This window comes from Dryobates pubescens, chromosome 8 (assembly GCF_014839835.1).
Source record: "Dryobates pubescens isolate bDryPub1 chromosome 8, bDryPub1.pri, whole genome shotgun sequence".
NCBI lineage: Eukaryota > Metazoa > Chordata > Aves > Piciformes > Picidae > Dryobates > Dryobates pubescens.
Window position 1 is genome coordinate 39,456,363 of NC_071619.1, and position 15,225 is coordinate 39,471,587.

Sequence of the window (15,225 nt, forward strand, 5' to 3'; positions counted from 1 at the left end):
CAGGATGTACGAAGAACAAAACATCTGTGCCAGGACATCAGGAATTAGCTGGGTATGCAGAAAGCTCCAGGACAGTATTCCTGGATCAGCCAAAGGGAGGTGTTTGATTTGAAGGTCCAACCCAGCCTTAAAGCACCGACCACTGTCATCTGCAACAAGCACCAGCAGGAGTTTGTTTGGGGGACATGCTCCAAAGCCTCAGCAGCCTCACACCAAGACATAAGCCTGTTTCCTGCTGTGCCCCACACGGTGTTACAACCCACACACCTTCCTTTCCCACCAGGGCTCAAATCTGGCAGCAGGTTGGGTCTGACCCTGCAGCCTTTGGGCAGGATTGGTTTAGCAAAGCCAGCCAAGATGGAACAGCCCTGCCCTGGCCAGGAATACCACCCCCCTGAGGCCAAGCCCTGCCCAGAGCCAAGGGAAGGAAGTGAGGTTCAAGACTGGTGAGGTTGTGTACTATCTGCTGGGCTTCTTGTCTCCAAGCAACTGGACTTGGTACTTCAGCTGCACTCTGTGGCACTCCTGCTCTCCCCTCTGCATTTTGCAGCTTGCTTCCCTCTTCCTTTGTGGCTCTTCTTCTCCTGCAGAAAGCCACTTGGGCTTCACTGCCAGCAGCCTGAGAGCTGCCACCTTCCAGGTAACAAATGGTATTGGCAGCCTTGACCCTGACTTTTAATTCCAACCCAGATAACTGCAAGTTTGGTGGATAAAGACAAAGCAGGTCAGTGGAGCAGGCTTTAGTACTGCATTCAGCTCCACATTGCATTTTAAATCACCCAGAGGTGTGGGTGACCAACGATGAGGGGATTTGAACCTGCTGTGCCTGGTCTCAGAAGGTATTTGCACATGGGGAATGGTGACAGAACAGCTGTTCCATGACTGCTTCTGTGGATCCTGCTCTTGAGGCTAGGATGCTTTGTTTCAGCCTTCAAAACAGTGATTGAGATGAAACTAAGAGTCCTGTTGACATTTGCAGGAGTTTTGGCAGCAGGGAGCAATGGGTAAATGGACAACTGCAGTCTCCACACAAAAGGCTGAATACAGTCCTCAGGTGAGGAGACAGAGCTGCACCAGCTGCAAGACATTCTCTGGTGCCTTCATTCGACACTGAGGAGGTCCTTGATAGGAACCTTCTGTCTGGCTTTGATAGCCACTGATCAAGGAGAATATTAAGAACAATTGTAGGAGACAGGAAGATTAGAAAGGTGGGAAGGAGCTGAAGATCCCCTTCCATTCAGCTCAGCAAGGAGTGATGAGGTGACTGGGCTGCAGGCAAGGAGCTCTGACATTCAGAAAAGAGACCTGAGGTTCTTGTGCAAAGACAGTGCAGAAAGAGAGCCTGCAGCTCGCACACAAGGTGAGAGAAGTTCAGAGGAGATAGGAGGCAAGCACAGCCCCTGAACTGCTCAATCCTGGGGAGCCAGTGCATAGCAGCAAGCAGAGGTGGGGGCAGAGAGCAATACTTAGTGTGGACTCACCATGGCATTGACTGTCCTGTTGCCACCAGCTCCTTGGTTCAGGGAGTGTGGGAGGCCTCACTTCGCCAACTCAGTTCTTTACCAGACTCACCTCTTTGGTACCAGCAGCCTCCCAGAATCACAGGATGCAGGGGGTTGGAAGGGACCTCCAGAGGTGACTGAGTTGAACCTCCCTGCACAGCAGGGCCACCTAGGGCAGGTCGCACAGGAATGCATCTAGGCAGGTTTTGAAGATCTCTGGAGAAGGAGACTCCACCACCTCTCTGGACAGCCTGTTCCAGTGCTCTGTCACCCTCACAGTGAAGAAGCTTTTTCTCACATGGGGACAAAATTTCCTGTGATTGAGTTTACCTCCACTGCCCCTAGCCCTGTCCCTGAGCATCACTGAAAAGGGTCTGGCTTCATCCTCCCAACAGCCACCCTACAGATAATTGTAGACGTTGATAAAGTCCCCTCTCAGCCTTCTCCTCTCTAGACTCAACAGCCCCAGGCCTCTTGCTCTTTCACTGTAAGAGAGATGATTAGGTAGTGTTGGATGATAGATTGGACACGATGATTTTGAAGGTCTCTTCCAGCCTGGTCTGGTCTGGTCTAGTCTATTCTCCACTGCCATCTTCTCCACTCCTGGTTGCATTGGGCACAGGCCACCTTCCTTCTAAACCAAGGACTACCTTCTACCTCCTGCTACCCTCCCAAAGTAGGCCGGAGGCAGCCGTCCCCATTCCCCAGCAGTGCAGCCTGGGCACGGGCAGGACATCCCTTCCCCCCCTGCTCCCACCTCTCCTGGAGCCCCTGCAGCTCCTGGCCCGGCAGAGGAGGCTGGGTGGTGCCGAGGGGGGGTGGAGGCACAGGAACAAAGCGAGAGGAGCCTCTGTGCAATAGAAATTGGTTTTTATTGAAGCAGCAGTGACATGACCTCGCATCTAGCCTTTAGGATAGCGACAGAATGGATGTGGCCAGGGGCAGCCAGCCCAAAAAAAAGGTGTTTGGGGTATTTTTTCCCCCTTTTTTTTTTCTTGCACTACTAAAGACATGTTCATGTTTAATACAGACATCATCCAGTACCAGAAACCCAACTCAGAGACAGCTACGTGCCGATTTGCTGGAGGAACGGTCCACTGGACGTGGTCTTGACAAACTTTACAGATCACCACCAGAGAACGTCACTAATGGGCTCCAATGAGTTCAAGAGAAAACAAAACCCAACCAACCAACCAAAAAAATCCCCAACCCAAACCACCAGCAGTGCAGGATTCAAAGGCAGTGCTTGACCCAGGTTCTTGGGTTCGTATCTAGAGGTGGACAGTAAAGGAGGATAGTAGTTGGTTTCTAATTTGAGATATTTATGTCCCAAGGGTTCTTCTCTCCATCAAATCAAACTGGTATCATAGACAGGCTGGCACCTCTTGAAAGGCAGCATGGAATAACACAGCTCAGGAAAGGAAACAGTCCTTAGTTCTTGTGGTTTCTCTTTTAATCATTAGTAGTACAAAGACTCACCTCCACCTATTTGCGTGGAGCGGAAAGAGGCATGAGGGAGGGGAACGAGGGAAGGAGAAGGGAGGCATGAGGGAGAGGAACGAGGGGTGGAGAAGGGAGGCATGAGGGAGAGGAACGAGGGGTGGAGAAGGGAGGCATGAGGGAGGGGAACGAGGGGTGGAGAAGGGAGGCATGAGGGAGGGGAACGAGGGGTGGAGAAGGGAGGCATGAGGGAGGGGAACAAGGGAAGGAGAAGGGAGGCATGAGGGAGGGGAACAAGGGGTGGAGAAGGGAGGCATGAGGGAGGGGAACAAGGGGTGGAGAAGGGAGGCATGAGGGAGGGGAACAAGGGGTGGAGAAGGGAGGCATGAGGGAGGGGAACAAGGGGTGGAGAAGGGAGGCATGAGGGAGGGGAACAAGGGGTGGAGAAGGGAGGCATGAGGGAGGGGAACAAGGGGTGGAGAAGGGAGGCATGAGGGAGGGGAACAAGGGGTGGAGAAGGGAGGCAGGGAGAGGAATAAGGGGTGGAGAAGGGAGAGTGAAGGAGGAGGGAGGAAAGGGCAAGGTTCTTGTTGTTTTGAAATAAAGACCACACACTTGGTTGGTTGTTTTTTTTCTTTTTTTTCTTTTAAATTCCATTTCCAGGCTAACCTACTTTTTATTTAATGCAAATTACAGTACCAGGTAACTATTTCCGAACCGAGTCACACAGAACAAAACGTATTTACAAGGGGAATGGGGCAGGGGAAATAAGAAAACATTGAGCATACTTTCCACAAAAAAAAAAAATCAAACAGAAAAAAAAAGAAAAACAAAAAAAAAACAAAAAAAAAAGAAAAAAAAAGAAAAAAAAGGAAAAAAGAAAAAAAAAGAAAAAAGGAAAAAAAAGAAAAAAAGGGGGGGAAAAGGAAAAAAAAGAAGGAAAAAAAGAAGGGGGAGAAAAGAAGGAGAAAGAAGGAGAGAAGGAGAAAGAAGGAGAAAGAGAAGGAGAAAGAGAAGGAGAAAGAGAAGGAGAAAGAGAAGGAGAAAGAGAAGGAGAAAGAGAGGGAACAAGAGAGGGAACAAGAGAGGGAACAAGAGAGGGAACAAGAGAAGGAACAAGAGAAGGAACAAGAGAAGGAAAGAGAAGGAAAAAGAGAAGGAAAAAGAGAAGGAAAAAGAGAAGGAAAAAGAGAAGGAAAAAGAGAAGGAAAAAGAGAAGGAAAAAGAGAAGGAAAAAGAGAAGAAAAAAGAGAAGAAAAAAGAGAAGGAAAAAGAGAAGGAAAAAGAGAAGGAAAAAGAGAAGGAAAAAGAGAAGGAAAAAGAGAAGGAAAAAAGGAAAATAAACAAAAGAAAAAAGGAAAATAAAAAAAGAAAAAAGACAAAAAAAGGAAGAAAAAAGGAAAATAAAAAAAAAGGAAAAAAGAAAAAAGGAAAAAAGAAAGAAAAAAGGAAAAAAGAAAAAAGAAGGAAAAGAGAAAAAAACCAAAACAAACTAAACCAAAACAGCAACAATAAAAAAAAAACCCCAAAACCACTAAGGAAAAAACAAACACAACCCCAAAACCCTAAAAGAAAACCAAACCCCAAAACAACAACAACAACAACAACAAAAAACCCCCTTTAAAATCAGTCACAGAGGCATTCAAGTAGTAATAATGTTATACAGGTTTTGCTTTTCCTTTAAGTCAAGACAGATTTGCACAAGTGTATGCAATAGTTTGTATACAACCCACAGTCCTTAATATATATATATATATATATATATTTCATTTTTTTTGTGTGTGTTTTTTTTTTTATTATTATTTGTATTTTTTGTTTAAGATTTCTGGGTTCTTTTCTCTCTCTTTCTCCCTCTCTTTTTTTTCCCCTTTAGAGATGGAAGCGGTCACGCGAATTGGTGTGTACAGGCCCAAGTGATCCATCAGCGGCACGTTGAGGAACGCAAATTTTACAGGCAAGCAAATTATATATATATATATATATATATATATATAAATATATTTTATATATATATTCAAAAAGAAACCAGAGAAAGACCAACACAAGGAAGCTATTTTTCTCGAGCTAACCCCTCAGGTACTGTTTTCCCTCCCTGTCGTTTTGCTGTTTATTGCGGTGTTGCAAAACGAAGCCAACTCTGACCCAGAGCCCCACGGACATCAGCTGCCACCCCAGGGGTACCTGCGGGCAGTCTCTGCAAGGCCGAGCCTGGACTGAACATCCTACTGTGCTTTTCCTCATCAGCTTTTCCTTATTTGTTTAGTTCTCTCCGTGGTGGCTGAGGATCCTGGTACAGAGCACAAGTCTGACAGGCTGCTTGACTTACACTTGTCTGAGTACTGAACACCAGGAGGGGGTGGAAATTTGAACTTGCAAGTCACAGGCACCTGCTCTTATTTCAGGTAAAGCTTGGCTTTGAAATAAGGGGACAAAGTGTTCAGGGATCTTCTACCAGACAATTTGCTTTTGCAGGTACTTTCGTTTTTCCCTAGCAAGGTAGATAAGTTTAACATTACAGAACACCAGCGTCTTGATCGGGGGTACACGGGGGGAGACAGACTGCAGTCGAGTCCGGCTCAGAGACCTGCGCCAAGGCAGGGCCGAAACAAAGGATAGATCAAGACCAGACTGGGTTAAAAAACAAGCCCAAAAAGAGAGTAAAAAGAAGAGAGGGACAGCTCTGAGTGGACTGTCACCGACAGCTGGGCGTCACTGACCTTTGTGTCACCAGAAAGTGCAGCCTCTGCTTTCACTGGAATGAACACAAGATGCTTCGAAATCAACCAGCAACCTTTGGTTTGGTAAAGAGCTAAGTGTTTTCCCATTCAAGACAATCTTATGTGGAATACTAACAAGGTTGTAAAACACAAGCAAACTAGATTTAGAAACAAGGCCTTCGTGCTGGGCACAAGAAATCAAGAGTCATGTTAAACTTATCATCATAAGAAAACAAAAATGACTTAAAGGAGAGAGGTGTTGGGCGGAAATTAGGGAGAAGAAAGGGAACAGAAAGTCCCCCCCAGGCAAAAAAACCCACCATGGTCTCTCTACAGTGATGCTCCCATTCCTACTGTGGCCAAAGGGCTCCAGAGTGCAGCATCCCTGTGGGGTGCAGGGGCTTTACATCCCCAGGGGTCCTTTCTGCTCACCAACATGGTGGGAAGGCCAAGCCTCCTGGAAACTGCTACTGCCCAGACGAGTTCTGGGTGCAGGATAGAGGGGAAAGATGAGCAAAGTCTAAAGGAGCTGCCAGGGCAAGTGTCTGAATGAAACTGGCCACTGCTAGCGGAAGGAGGAAAGGGCAGGGTGGGCAACCTGGGAGACATCCAGAACATCCACAGCTCCAACAACATGAACGATGGCGGAGAGTGATTCTTCTCCTTCTGCTACCGATCACTGACACCTTACAGCACTCAGAGTAAGAAAGCTGGGGGAGGTGGGAAGGGAGCGGGGAGGCAAAGATGTGGGTTTGGGGTGGGAGACAGTTAATAAAGGGTGTGTGGGGGGAATAATAATAAAAAAAGAAAGAAATCAAAAGGGAAATGAACTTCAAACCATGATGGAAGCGAAGGCACTCCAAACTATATAGATACACTATACATCGCTAGAGTTATTGTTACAATAATACAGGCCGGTACCTACTGTACAGAGTTAAAACTATATGGCTTCAAAAAGCTCGTCTACATTTTGTCTGATTTATTAAACAGAATCACTGCCCTGAACAGTAACTTTTTGCTCATTAGTAACAGTTCCTGGGTCCACATATTTACATACAACACAATCAAACTGGAAACCAAAAAGAAAACCAACAAACAAACAAAACCCAGCCACAAAAGAAAAAAACAAAACAAGAGGAAAGAAAGAAAAGAGAAGAAAAGAGAAGAAAAAAAGATAGAAAAAGTAATCATGGACAAGCTTGAATTTGGTGAGGAGCTTTGTTGGTGTTTTTCTTTTGTGGGTTTGGTTGGTTGGTGGTGGTTTTATTTTTTTTTTTAATGATTTTTTTTTTCTTAATTTAAAAAAATTCTTATTTACAAAAAAAACCACAACAAAACAAAACAAAAAAAAGGTTTGAAAACAAAGACCTGGATCTAACTTGTATATTAAAAAAAACAGAGTGCGTGATCCTGCCAGGATCCTTGAGGAAAAAAAAGAAAGAAAGAAAGAAAAAGTAGAAAGAAAAAGTTAAAAAAAAAAAAGGATAAAAGGAAAATAAAAATTTAAAAATAAAAAAAAAAAGAAAAAAATAAAAAAAAATAAATGAAAAGGAAAAAGAAAAAAGAAAAAAAGAAAAAAGGAAAAAAGGAAAAAAGAAAAAAGAAAAAAAGGAAAAAAGGAAAAAGAAAAAAGGAAAAAAGAAAAAGGAAAAAAATAAATGAAAAGGAAAAAGAAAAAAGAAGAAAAAAGGAAAAAGAAAAAAAAGGAAAAAAGGAAAAAAGGGGAAAAAAAGGAAAAAAGAAAAAAGAATAAAGGAAAAAAGGGAAAAAGGAAAAAAAGGACTAAAAGGAAAAAAAGGAAAAAAGGAAAAAAAAAGGAAAAAAGGAAAAAAAAGGAAAAAAGGAAAAAAAAGGAAAAAAGGAAAAAAGGAAAAAGGAAATAAAGGGGGAAAAGGAAAAAGAAGAAAAAAGGAAAAAGGAAAAAAAAAAGAAAAAAGGAAAAAGAAAAAAGGAAAAAGAAAAAAGGAAAAAGAAAAAAGGAAAAAGGAAAAAGGAAAAAGAAAAAAGGAAAAAGAACAAAGGAAAAAGAACAAAGGAAAAAGGAAAAAGGAAAAAGGAAAAAGAAAAAAAGGAAAAAGGAAAAAGAAAAAAAGGAACAGAAAAAAGGAAAAAGAAAAAAGGAAAAAGAAAAGAAGAAAAAGAAAAAAGGAAAAGAAATAAAAATAAAAGGGGAAAAAAAGGCAAACAAGAAAAAAATAAAAACCCCAAACAGAAATAAATTACAAAAGTAAAAACCAAAACCCAAAGAAAGAACTAAAACCAGAGGGATGCCCCCGACCCTCCCCCCAGCCTAACACACACACACACACACAAAGACACACAGAGACGCCAGCACAGTCACAAAACCAGAGAGAAAAGCTCTGAACTCCCCTCCACCAGTCTCAAACCACAACAGAGCAAGGGAAGGGGAGAGCCACACTTCCTGCCACGAGCAGCAAATTTCCTTCATTGCTTTTATGAAAGACTTGGTAATTTACTGCCCCCAAGTTAACAGGGTCTGTGGCCCACGCTTCAGCAGCCTCACTGGCGCAGCGGATCCCTACCCTGCCACTGTCCTACTTTTTGAGTCTCCTGCCTGCACGGTGATCCCTGGGTCAGCCGAGCCCTGGCACTTACCTTCCCGGACACAGACTACCGAGCTCTCGTCTTACGATGCTCTTCAGCCCTTTCCGTTAAGTTGCGTGTAAGGCTCTGGAAAGCCTTCCCCTTCTACATGTGGGTGTGCTTTCCTTGGCAGCCAGCCAGAAGTTAAGGACAGCTAAAAGCTTTTAAAGGCTTTTTTTCTTTCCTTTCCCCTCCGTGTGTGCTCGACAGCAGATCTCTGAGGGGTGTAACATGAGGGCTTATTGGTTTCACGGTAGGCAGTCACTCGCCTCTTGAAACAGCTCCTGCCTCCCCAGAATTTGCTGTGTGTCAGGCAGGAGGGGGAGGGCAGGGCTTCTATCAGCTCTGGGGCTGCTAAGAGAGTTTCTCAAAAAGTCCCAGGTCAACAGCACAGAAGGTACAAGAGGAAACGCACCAAGCTCGTCAGCACAGCCCTGCCAGCCCTGCGGCAGGCGAGCTCCCCAAAGCTGCTACTGCTGGCTAGCCCTGGGCCACACCGAGGGCCCCGTGCCCCCGAAAAGCAACCGCGTGCCTCAGAGATCCGCAGGCTGAACAACAGCTTGGTAAGCACCAAAGGTGACTACAGTTTCTCTGAAGGAGGATAAGGCCAAAGTGGACACCAACCACAAAGCTACGACAAAGCTCGGGTCCCAGGTGTCTCGCTCCTACGCCGTGGCTGCGTCCGGCCGCTCGCCTGACCCTTTCCCCAGGAATATTGCTTTGACTTTAGGAAGAGAGATGCGGACGCTCGCACCGCGCGCTGCGGCAGGGAGGGAACCTGGGCCCTGAACAGAGGAACTGGAACACAAGCATTCACCTCACGCTTCAGTCAGACTGTTCTGAGATCGTAGACAAAATAAAAAGCAGCAGTATAGCATCTATGTATACATGTATGTATTTATATAATATATATACACACACACACTCAGGTAGAGCCAGCTTGCCTACGGGCCAGCAGGTACAGATTACTGTCGAGAGCACTTGGATCTGTCGTTTATTAATGTTCTAACCAATGGGAAAAAACAAACCCAAACCCAAAGCATAATGGCAGCATGGCAGCAATAAATAGAAATAAAAAAAAAATCAGGAGAAAAAAAAAAGGAAAGGAAAAAGCCAGAGGTTAAAAAACCAAAACAACCCAGGAAAGGGAAAAAGGGGAAACTAAATACAGGTTCTAGCCGTGGGTTTAAAAATCAGGACTGTTGGAGAAGGTGGCATCCTGCAAGTTAAAACTGCAGTTGAAAAGGAAATGAACACGTTACAAAACAAACCAAGCAGACTTGTTACAGTTCACATTATAAACCCCGGTGTCCTTTCCCTCTCTGCACCTTGGGCAACGGGAAAGCCTGCTCGAATCCAAAGCCTGGGCGTGGGGCAGGAGGGGGAAAAAAAAACCCAGAAAGAAACAAACGAGAACAAAACCCCAACGAAAACAACCCCACCACAAAGCCAAGATTTCAGTGGCCACTTCCCCAAGAGTCCTGTAGCATCCCTGGTTGGGTCCTCTCCCCCTCTGGGGATTTTGTTCATCTGCTCTTCTCTGCTGAAGGTGGGAGGAGCTGCTCGAGTAAAGCCAGCTGCTTGTGTTCATGCATGTGTGTGTATTATATTATATAGAGCCCACCCGGGTGAGGCTTCTCCCACAGTGAAGCTGCAGGTTTCTTCGTCACTAGCACGGATGCTTTTACAATGACAGCCTTCCACTAGCAGTTCAAGCCTTAGACACGTGGCAAACCCTCCCCCCACCCAACCCCATGGCAACCCTATTTTCCTACCATGCTGCCTGCTCCCCCACCTGGAGCCGGGGCAGTTCTTCAGCCAGCCCGGGGGTAGGGATTCACTGAGGAGAAACGCTGAGCTCTGTCCAACGACCCCTGCTAAGCTCCCGACCAAATTCAAGCTCCGCACTACAGCAAAGTCCAAAACTTCACTTAAAAATAGAATGGTAAAAAACAAACAAAGAAAAAAACCCCAAAAGAACAAACAAACAAAAACAACCAAGACCTCCCTCCCCCTCCCCCCCCCCAAAATAATAATACAAGGTAAAAAAAAATAAAGAGGTTTGGGGTTTTTGTGTTTTTTTTCCTTCTTTCTGTTGGGGGAGGGAGAGAGGAAGGGAGGGGGGGAGGGGCACGAGGCAAGAATCCTGGTTCTGAAGTACACAACAGCCAACTTCCAAGATGAAGAGATTGTCGAGGGGACAGACATTGGTTCGTTGTATTGCTCCACGTTCCCTCCTTCCCTTCCCCCCCCACCCCCCCTTCCCCCCTCCCCCAACCTTAAAGCCCCCTGCCCCCCGCCGCCCCCGGACACCCTGCAGAGTGAGGATACAATGAAACTGGTTTTGTATTTATAGATATTTTACAAGGTTAAATAAGAACGACAATAATAATAATAATAATAATAATAAATCATCATCATCATCATCATCATCATCATCATAAAAAAATTGAACACTAAAATGAAGAGGGTTGGTTGGTTTGTTGGGTCATTTTTTGTTTGTTTGCTTTGTTTTGTTTGGTTTGTTTTGGGGTTTTGTTTTGTTTTGTTTTGTTTGTTTCTCCTCTTTTTAATTTCCTTCCCAAATGTGACCAGTTGTTGCTGAGCAAGACTCAAAATTACTGGTGAATTTTTTTCTTTTGCTTTTTTTTTACTTTTTTTTTTTTGTGTTGGTTTTTGTTTTTTTTTTTTTTTAATTTATTTATAGGTTTTGTTTTCTTTTGTTTTGTTTTGTTTTCCTCTCCTGTGCAGCTGGCTGCTCGGTACCGGTTCAGGTGGAGTTGGAGGCTGATGCTGTAGCTACACTATTGGTCTGAACTCGTTCTCCCGCGTTAACATCTGCGAACGACAGGAGAGAAGGAAGGGAAGAGAGAAGAGAAGGTTGGGGGGTGGAAAGAAAACAACAAGCAGCATTACCTCCAAGATACAGACACACATGGAACAGCAGCTGTGGCATTCTCTGCGCTGGAAAACCCCCCAGCTCCCACCAAAGTGCTGTTTCAGTCAGGATATTCTCCAGCTATCAGCCAGTGGTGTGCCCCAGGGATCAGGGCTGGGCCCCATCCTGTTTAATATCTTCACTGACAATCTGGATGAGGGCACTGAGTCCATCGTCAGTAAGTTTGCAGATGACACCAAGCTGGGGGCAGGAGTTGATCTGTTAGAGGGTAGGAGAGCTCTGCAGAGGGACCTTGCCAGGCTGGACAGATGGGCAGACTCCAAGGCCATGAGATTGAACACATCCAAGTGCCAGGTTCTACACATTGGTCACAACAACCCCATGCAGTGCTACAGGCTGGGGTCAGAGTGGCTGGAGAGCAGCCAGGCAGAGAGGAACCTGGGGGTACTGGTTGACAGTAGGCTGCACATGAGACAGCAGTGTGCCCAGGTGGCCAGGAAGGCCAGGTGGGTGTTGGTCTCTTCTCCCAGGCAATCACCATCAGAACAAGAATACACAGTCTCAAGCAGCACCAGGGGAGGTTTAGGCTGGATGTTAGGAAGAAGTTCTTCCCAGAGAGATTGGCCATTGGAATGTGCTGCCCAGGGAGGTGGTGGAGTCACCATCACTGGAGGTGTTTAGGAAGAGACTGGATGGGGTGCTTGGTGCCATGGTTTAGTTGATTAGGTGGTGGTGGTTGATAGGTTGGACTTGATGATCATGAAGGTCTTTTCTAACCTGGTTAATTCTATTCTATTCTATGTCTGACTTCAGGGGTTGCAGGTGGAGCAGCTCATTTTGGGGACAGGATGAGAGTTGTGGGCCCATGTGCCAACACCCACATAGGCTCCAGAAGGTTCTGCAGGACATAACATTGCCCCCACAAGTGCTATGTTGCCCATGTTGCATTCCAGTAACTGTGAACTGCAAGACAGGGCAGACTAGCCTTGCAGCAGCTAATGCATCAAGGATCTGTGGCCACTCCAAGGTTTGGTGCTGGTGCTGGGGTGTCCTGCTGATCGTGCGAGTGAGCGCAGACAATGCAGCGACACGTCTGCTTCCCTGGCAGAAGCAGCCTGTGTGTTAATGTGGAATTCAGGCACTTCTTGCCTCAGAAAACGTCTTTCAAGTCTACTGCTTCCTTCTGTGTTGCTCAACCAAAGTTGGATCTGCCACCCTCTGAACTGCTGAAACAGATTAATGTCAAGGCCTGAAGCCAGTAAACAAGGTTTAGGCAAGCATATGACAATAGTTAGAGGATCAAGCCTCTGCAGCAAATGCAGAGACAACACCTTCTCTTCTCTGGGAGGAGCAGTGCTCCACAGAGTCGAGTCACAGGATCATAGAATCACTTTGGTTGGAAAAGAACTTTAAGATGAAGCCCAACCATTATCTAACTCTACCGAGGCTGCTGCCAAACCATGTGCCTCAGCACCACATCTTTGAAACACCTCCAGGGACAGGGATTCCACAACCTCCACGGAGAGCCTGTCCCAGTTTTGAGAACCATTTCAGTGAAGAATTTTCTTCTAAAAGCCAACATAAACCTCCCCTGGTACAATGTGAAGCTGTTTCCTCTCATGTTGAAGTGCATTCCAAGAAAACCCAGGGACTGCAAAGAAACACCCAAAGGCCATTGACTGTATCTGTGTTCTCATAGCTCATATGCATTAGGCATTTTCTCTAAAGCAGTTGTTCTTAGCATTAGGGGAGTTGGCAAGGAAGGAAAACAGTGCACCAACTTCATCTGGAGCCATTCTATGTGGCATCTAATGAGGATGGTGACAGAAAGGTAAGAGGATGAATGGTTAAACACGTGAAATAACACAATAAATATGGGATGGGAAACAGTCACTAAGAGGTTTTCTACGTGAGATTGTCATGCATTCCTCCTCCTTGGTTTAAGCAAGGTTAACTGCAAAACCATCAACACTGCAACAGGGGAAAAAACCAGGAAGGCTTCTTATCACTGCACAGAAGAGGGCAGACTGGGCAAACAGTGCATTTGGAGAGACAGAGGGAAAAGGGCTCGTAAAAAGAAAGAACAGATTTACTGAGCACAGACTGGAGTACAGCATGACTAGCACAAATAACAGGCATGGCAAAAGACAACTGGTGGGCAGTGGGGGAGCAGTGGTACTTCTGCACAGAAGAGCTCTTGAGGCAACACAGCCTTGGGCAATGCTGCATGGCCACCCGCTAATGAAACTGCTCTCCTCGCCTGCCACACTAACCTGACTGTAGCTGGAACTGCAGCCATGAGAGCAGGTAAGAACACGAGGGAGAATCCAGAGATGGACAGTACTTGGCAAGTTACAAATTCAGTAACATGAACAGAACAGAAATAGGAAATGAAACAGCAGCACCCAGCAATACAAGGGACAAGTGGGAAGAGAGGATGATGTCTATTTGAAAAGGAAATGCTGAGGAGGAGCATGTGGGAAGAAACTGAAATCCTCCTGTGGGCAGAGGATGCCAGACAGCTGCTCTGGGAGTTTCCCACTCCCTTCCCTCTCACCTCAAATTAATTGCAACCCCTCCCTCACAAAGGAATGGCCACTATGATGAAAAAGCAGCAGCATCAGGGCAGCATGAGGACAGTACCAATGCTATCTGGAGAGCTACCCTTGTCGTGAGAGAGGTCCTCCTGCACGGAGAGTTCCCAAGAAGGAGCAACTCCGAAATCCCACAAGCATGCAGACCAATGATGAGCATGGAAATCAAAGCAACCCAGCTGGACAGCTAACAGTCCACACTTTAAACTCTCACTGTGCCTGTTCTACATTAAATTTTCAGGTATGGCTAAACTCCAATCAGTGCAACATCTGCTGTGCCTGATGCGAGCGGTCCAGCTGGAGCCTGCACCGCTGGCAGAGGATTTCTCTGTATGTGCACAGAAAGTGCTTGTATTTCATTTGCTGAAAGGAAATGTGCCTTTTGATCTCCTGTTCCTGAAGACAGCAGAGGCTGAAATTGTTATCATTACATTGCTACTGAGCAGAGATAAAGGGGAAAAAAGACAGACAAGGGGCTGGAGCTACTTCCTGTAACATATGCTCCCTTTCTATCATCACTCAAAGGGGAGAGACATACACAGACCACTTGTTAAAAAGGAAATAAACCAGGTGATGCAACCCAACACCATTTATGTGGGGCTTTTCAGCACAACATATAGAAATCCACCCAGGACAGAGTGCAGAGCCTGCTCAAGGCTGTACTGGCTCCAAACAGGCAAGAAAATGCAGCAGTTTGACATTCTGGCTCGTTCTTTGACTCTGCATCGATGAGACGTTTGGGGGAACAAAGAGAGGTTTGTTCCAGCATCTCTTCACTAAAGCACCACAGAAAGAACACAACTGGAGTTTACTCCTCCTCACCAGCAGAAAACAGTGTTTGGGCCTGAGGGAAAAAAATTGAGGCCTGCAGCAATGCTGTTAAAGCATCTGCTTTTAAAGATCCCTGTGTCATGGTGGAAGCCCTGCTGGAGAGTGAAACTAGGAGCTGACATGCAACCTCCAGTATGGGGCAGAGGACTACACAGCAGACTGTGGCTTGAGGTCAGGGCAGCCCTAAACTACCCATCTGACACCTCTGCCTAGGGGTGCAAAGAAACCACATTGGGGCTTAAATGTTAGCTGCTTTCAAAAGTTCTTCCGGAGGGCAGAAGCATCTCTCACTGCTGTAGAGCACCTCCTCCAATTCTGTTTTTGCCTCCAAGCAATGCCTGAACTTTCTTGGAAGGCAGGTGACACTCCCCAGAGACCTCATGGAAAGGAAAGATGGGGCTACAGTTCAGAGAAAGCCAGAGGCGCCAACTCAGTCTGAGAAAGCCCATTAGCACTAATGACAGCATTAGCGGGTTGGATTTGTAACGCTGACAAACCCTGCTGCTCATCTGCAAAGATACAGACACAAAACCACCACCAGCCTGGGAATTCTTACAGGACAGCTGACAGGACAAAGAGGAGGAGGAGAAAAGCTTGGTTTTCCTATTGTGGCTGCTTATGGGATGTAGAAATCCAGA

The 15,225-nt window shown here is 45.9% G+C and overlaps 1 protein-coding gene across 2 annotated transcripts in view; it reads right to left on the reverse strand.

The window, feature by feature from the left end:
• Positions 1 to 10,977: 10,977 nt before the first annotated feature.
• Positions 10,978 to 15,225, reverse strand: part of GSK3B (glycogen synthase kinase 3 beta) — a 28,547-nt gene continuing 24,299 nt past the window's right edge. For both annotated transcript variants that reach the window (XM_054163746.1, XM_054163745.1), the window contains one exon: positions 10,978 to 11,101. In XM_054163746.1, coding sequence (XP_054019721.1) covers positions 11,034 to 11,101 — 68 coding nt within the window. In that variant the 3' untranslated portion in view covers positions 10,978 to 11,033. The remainder of the gene's footprint in view (positions 11,102 to 15,225) is intronic.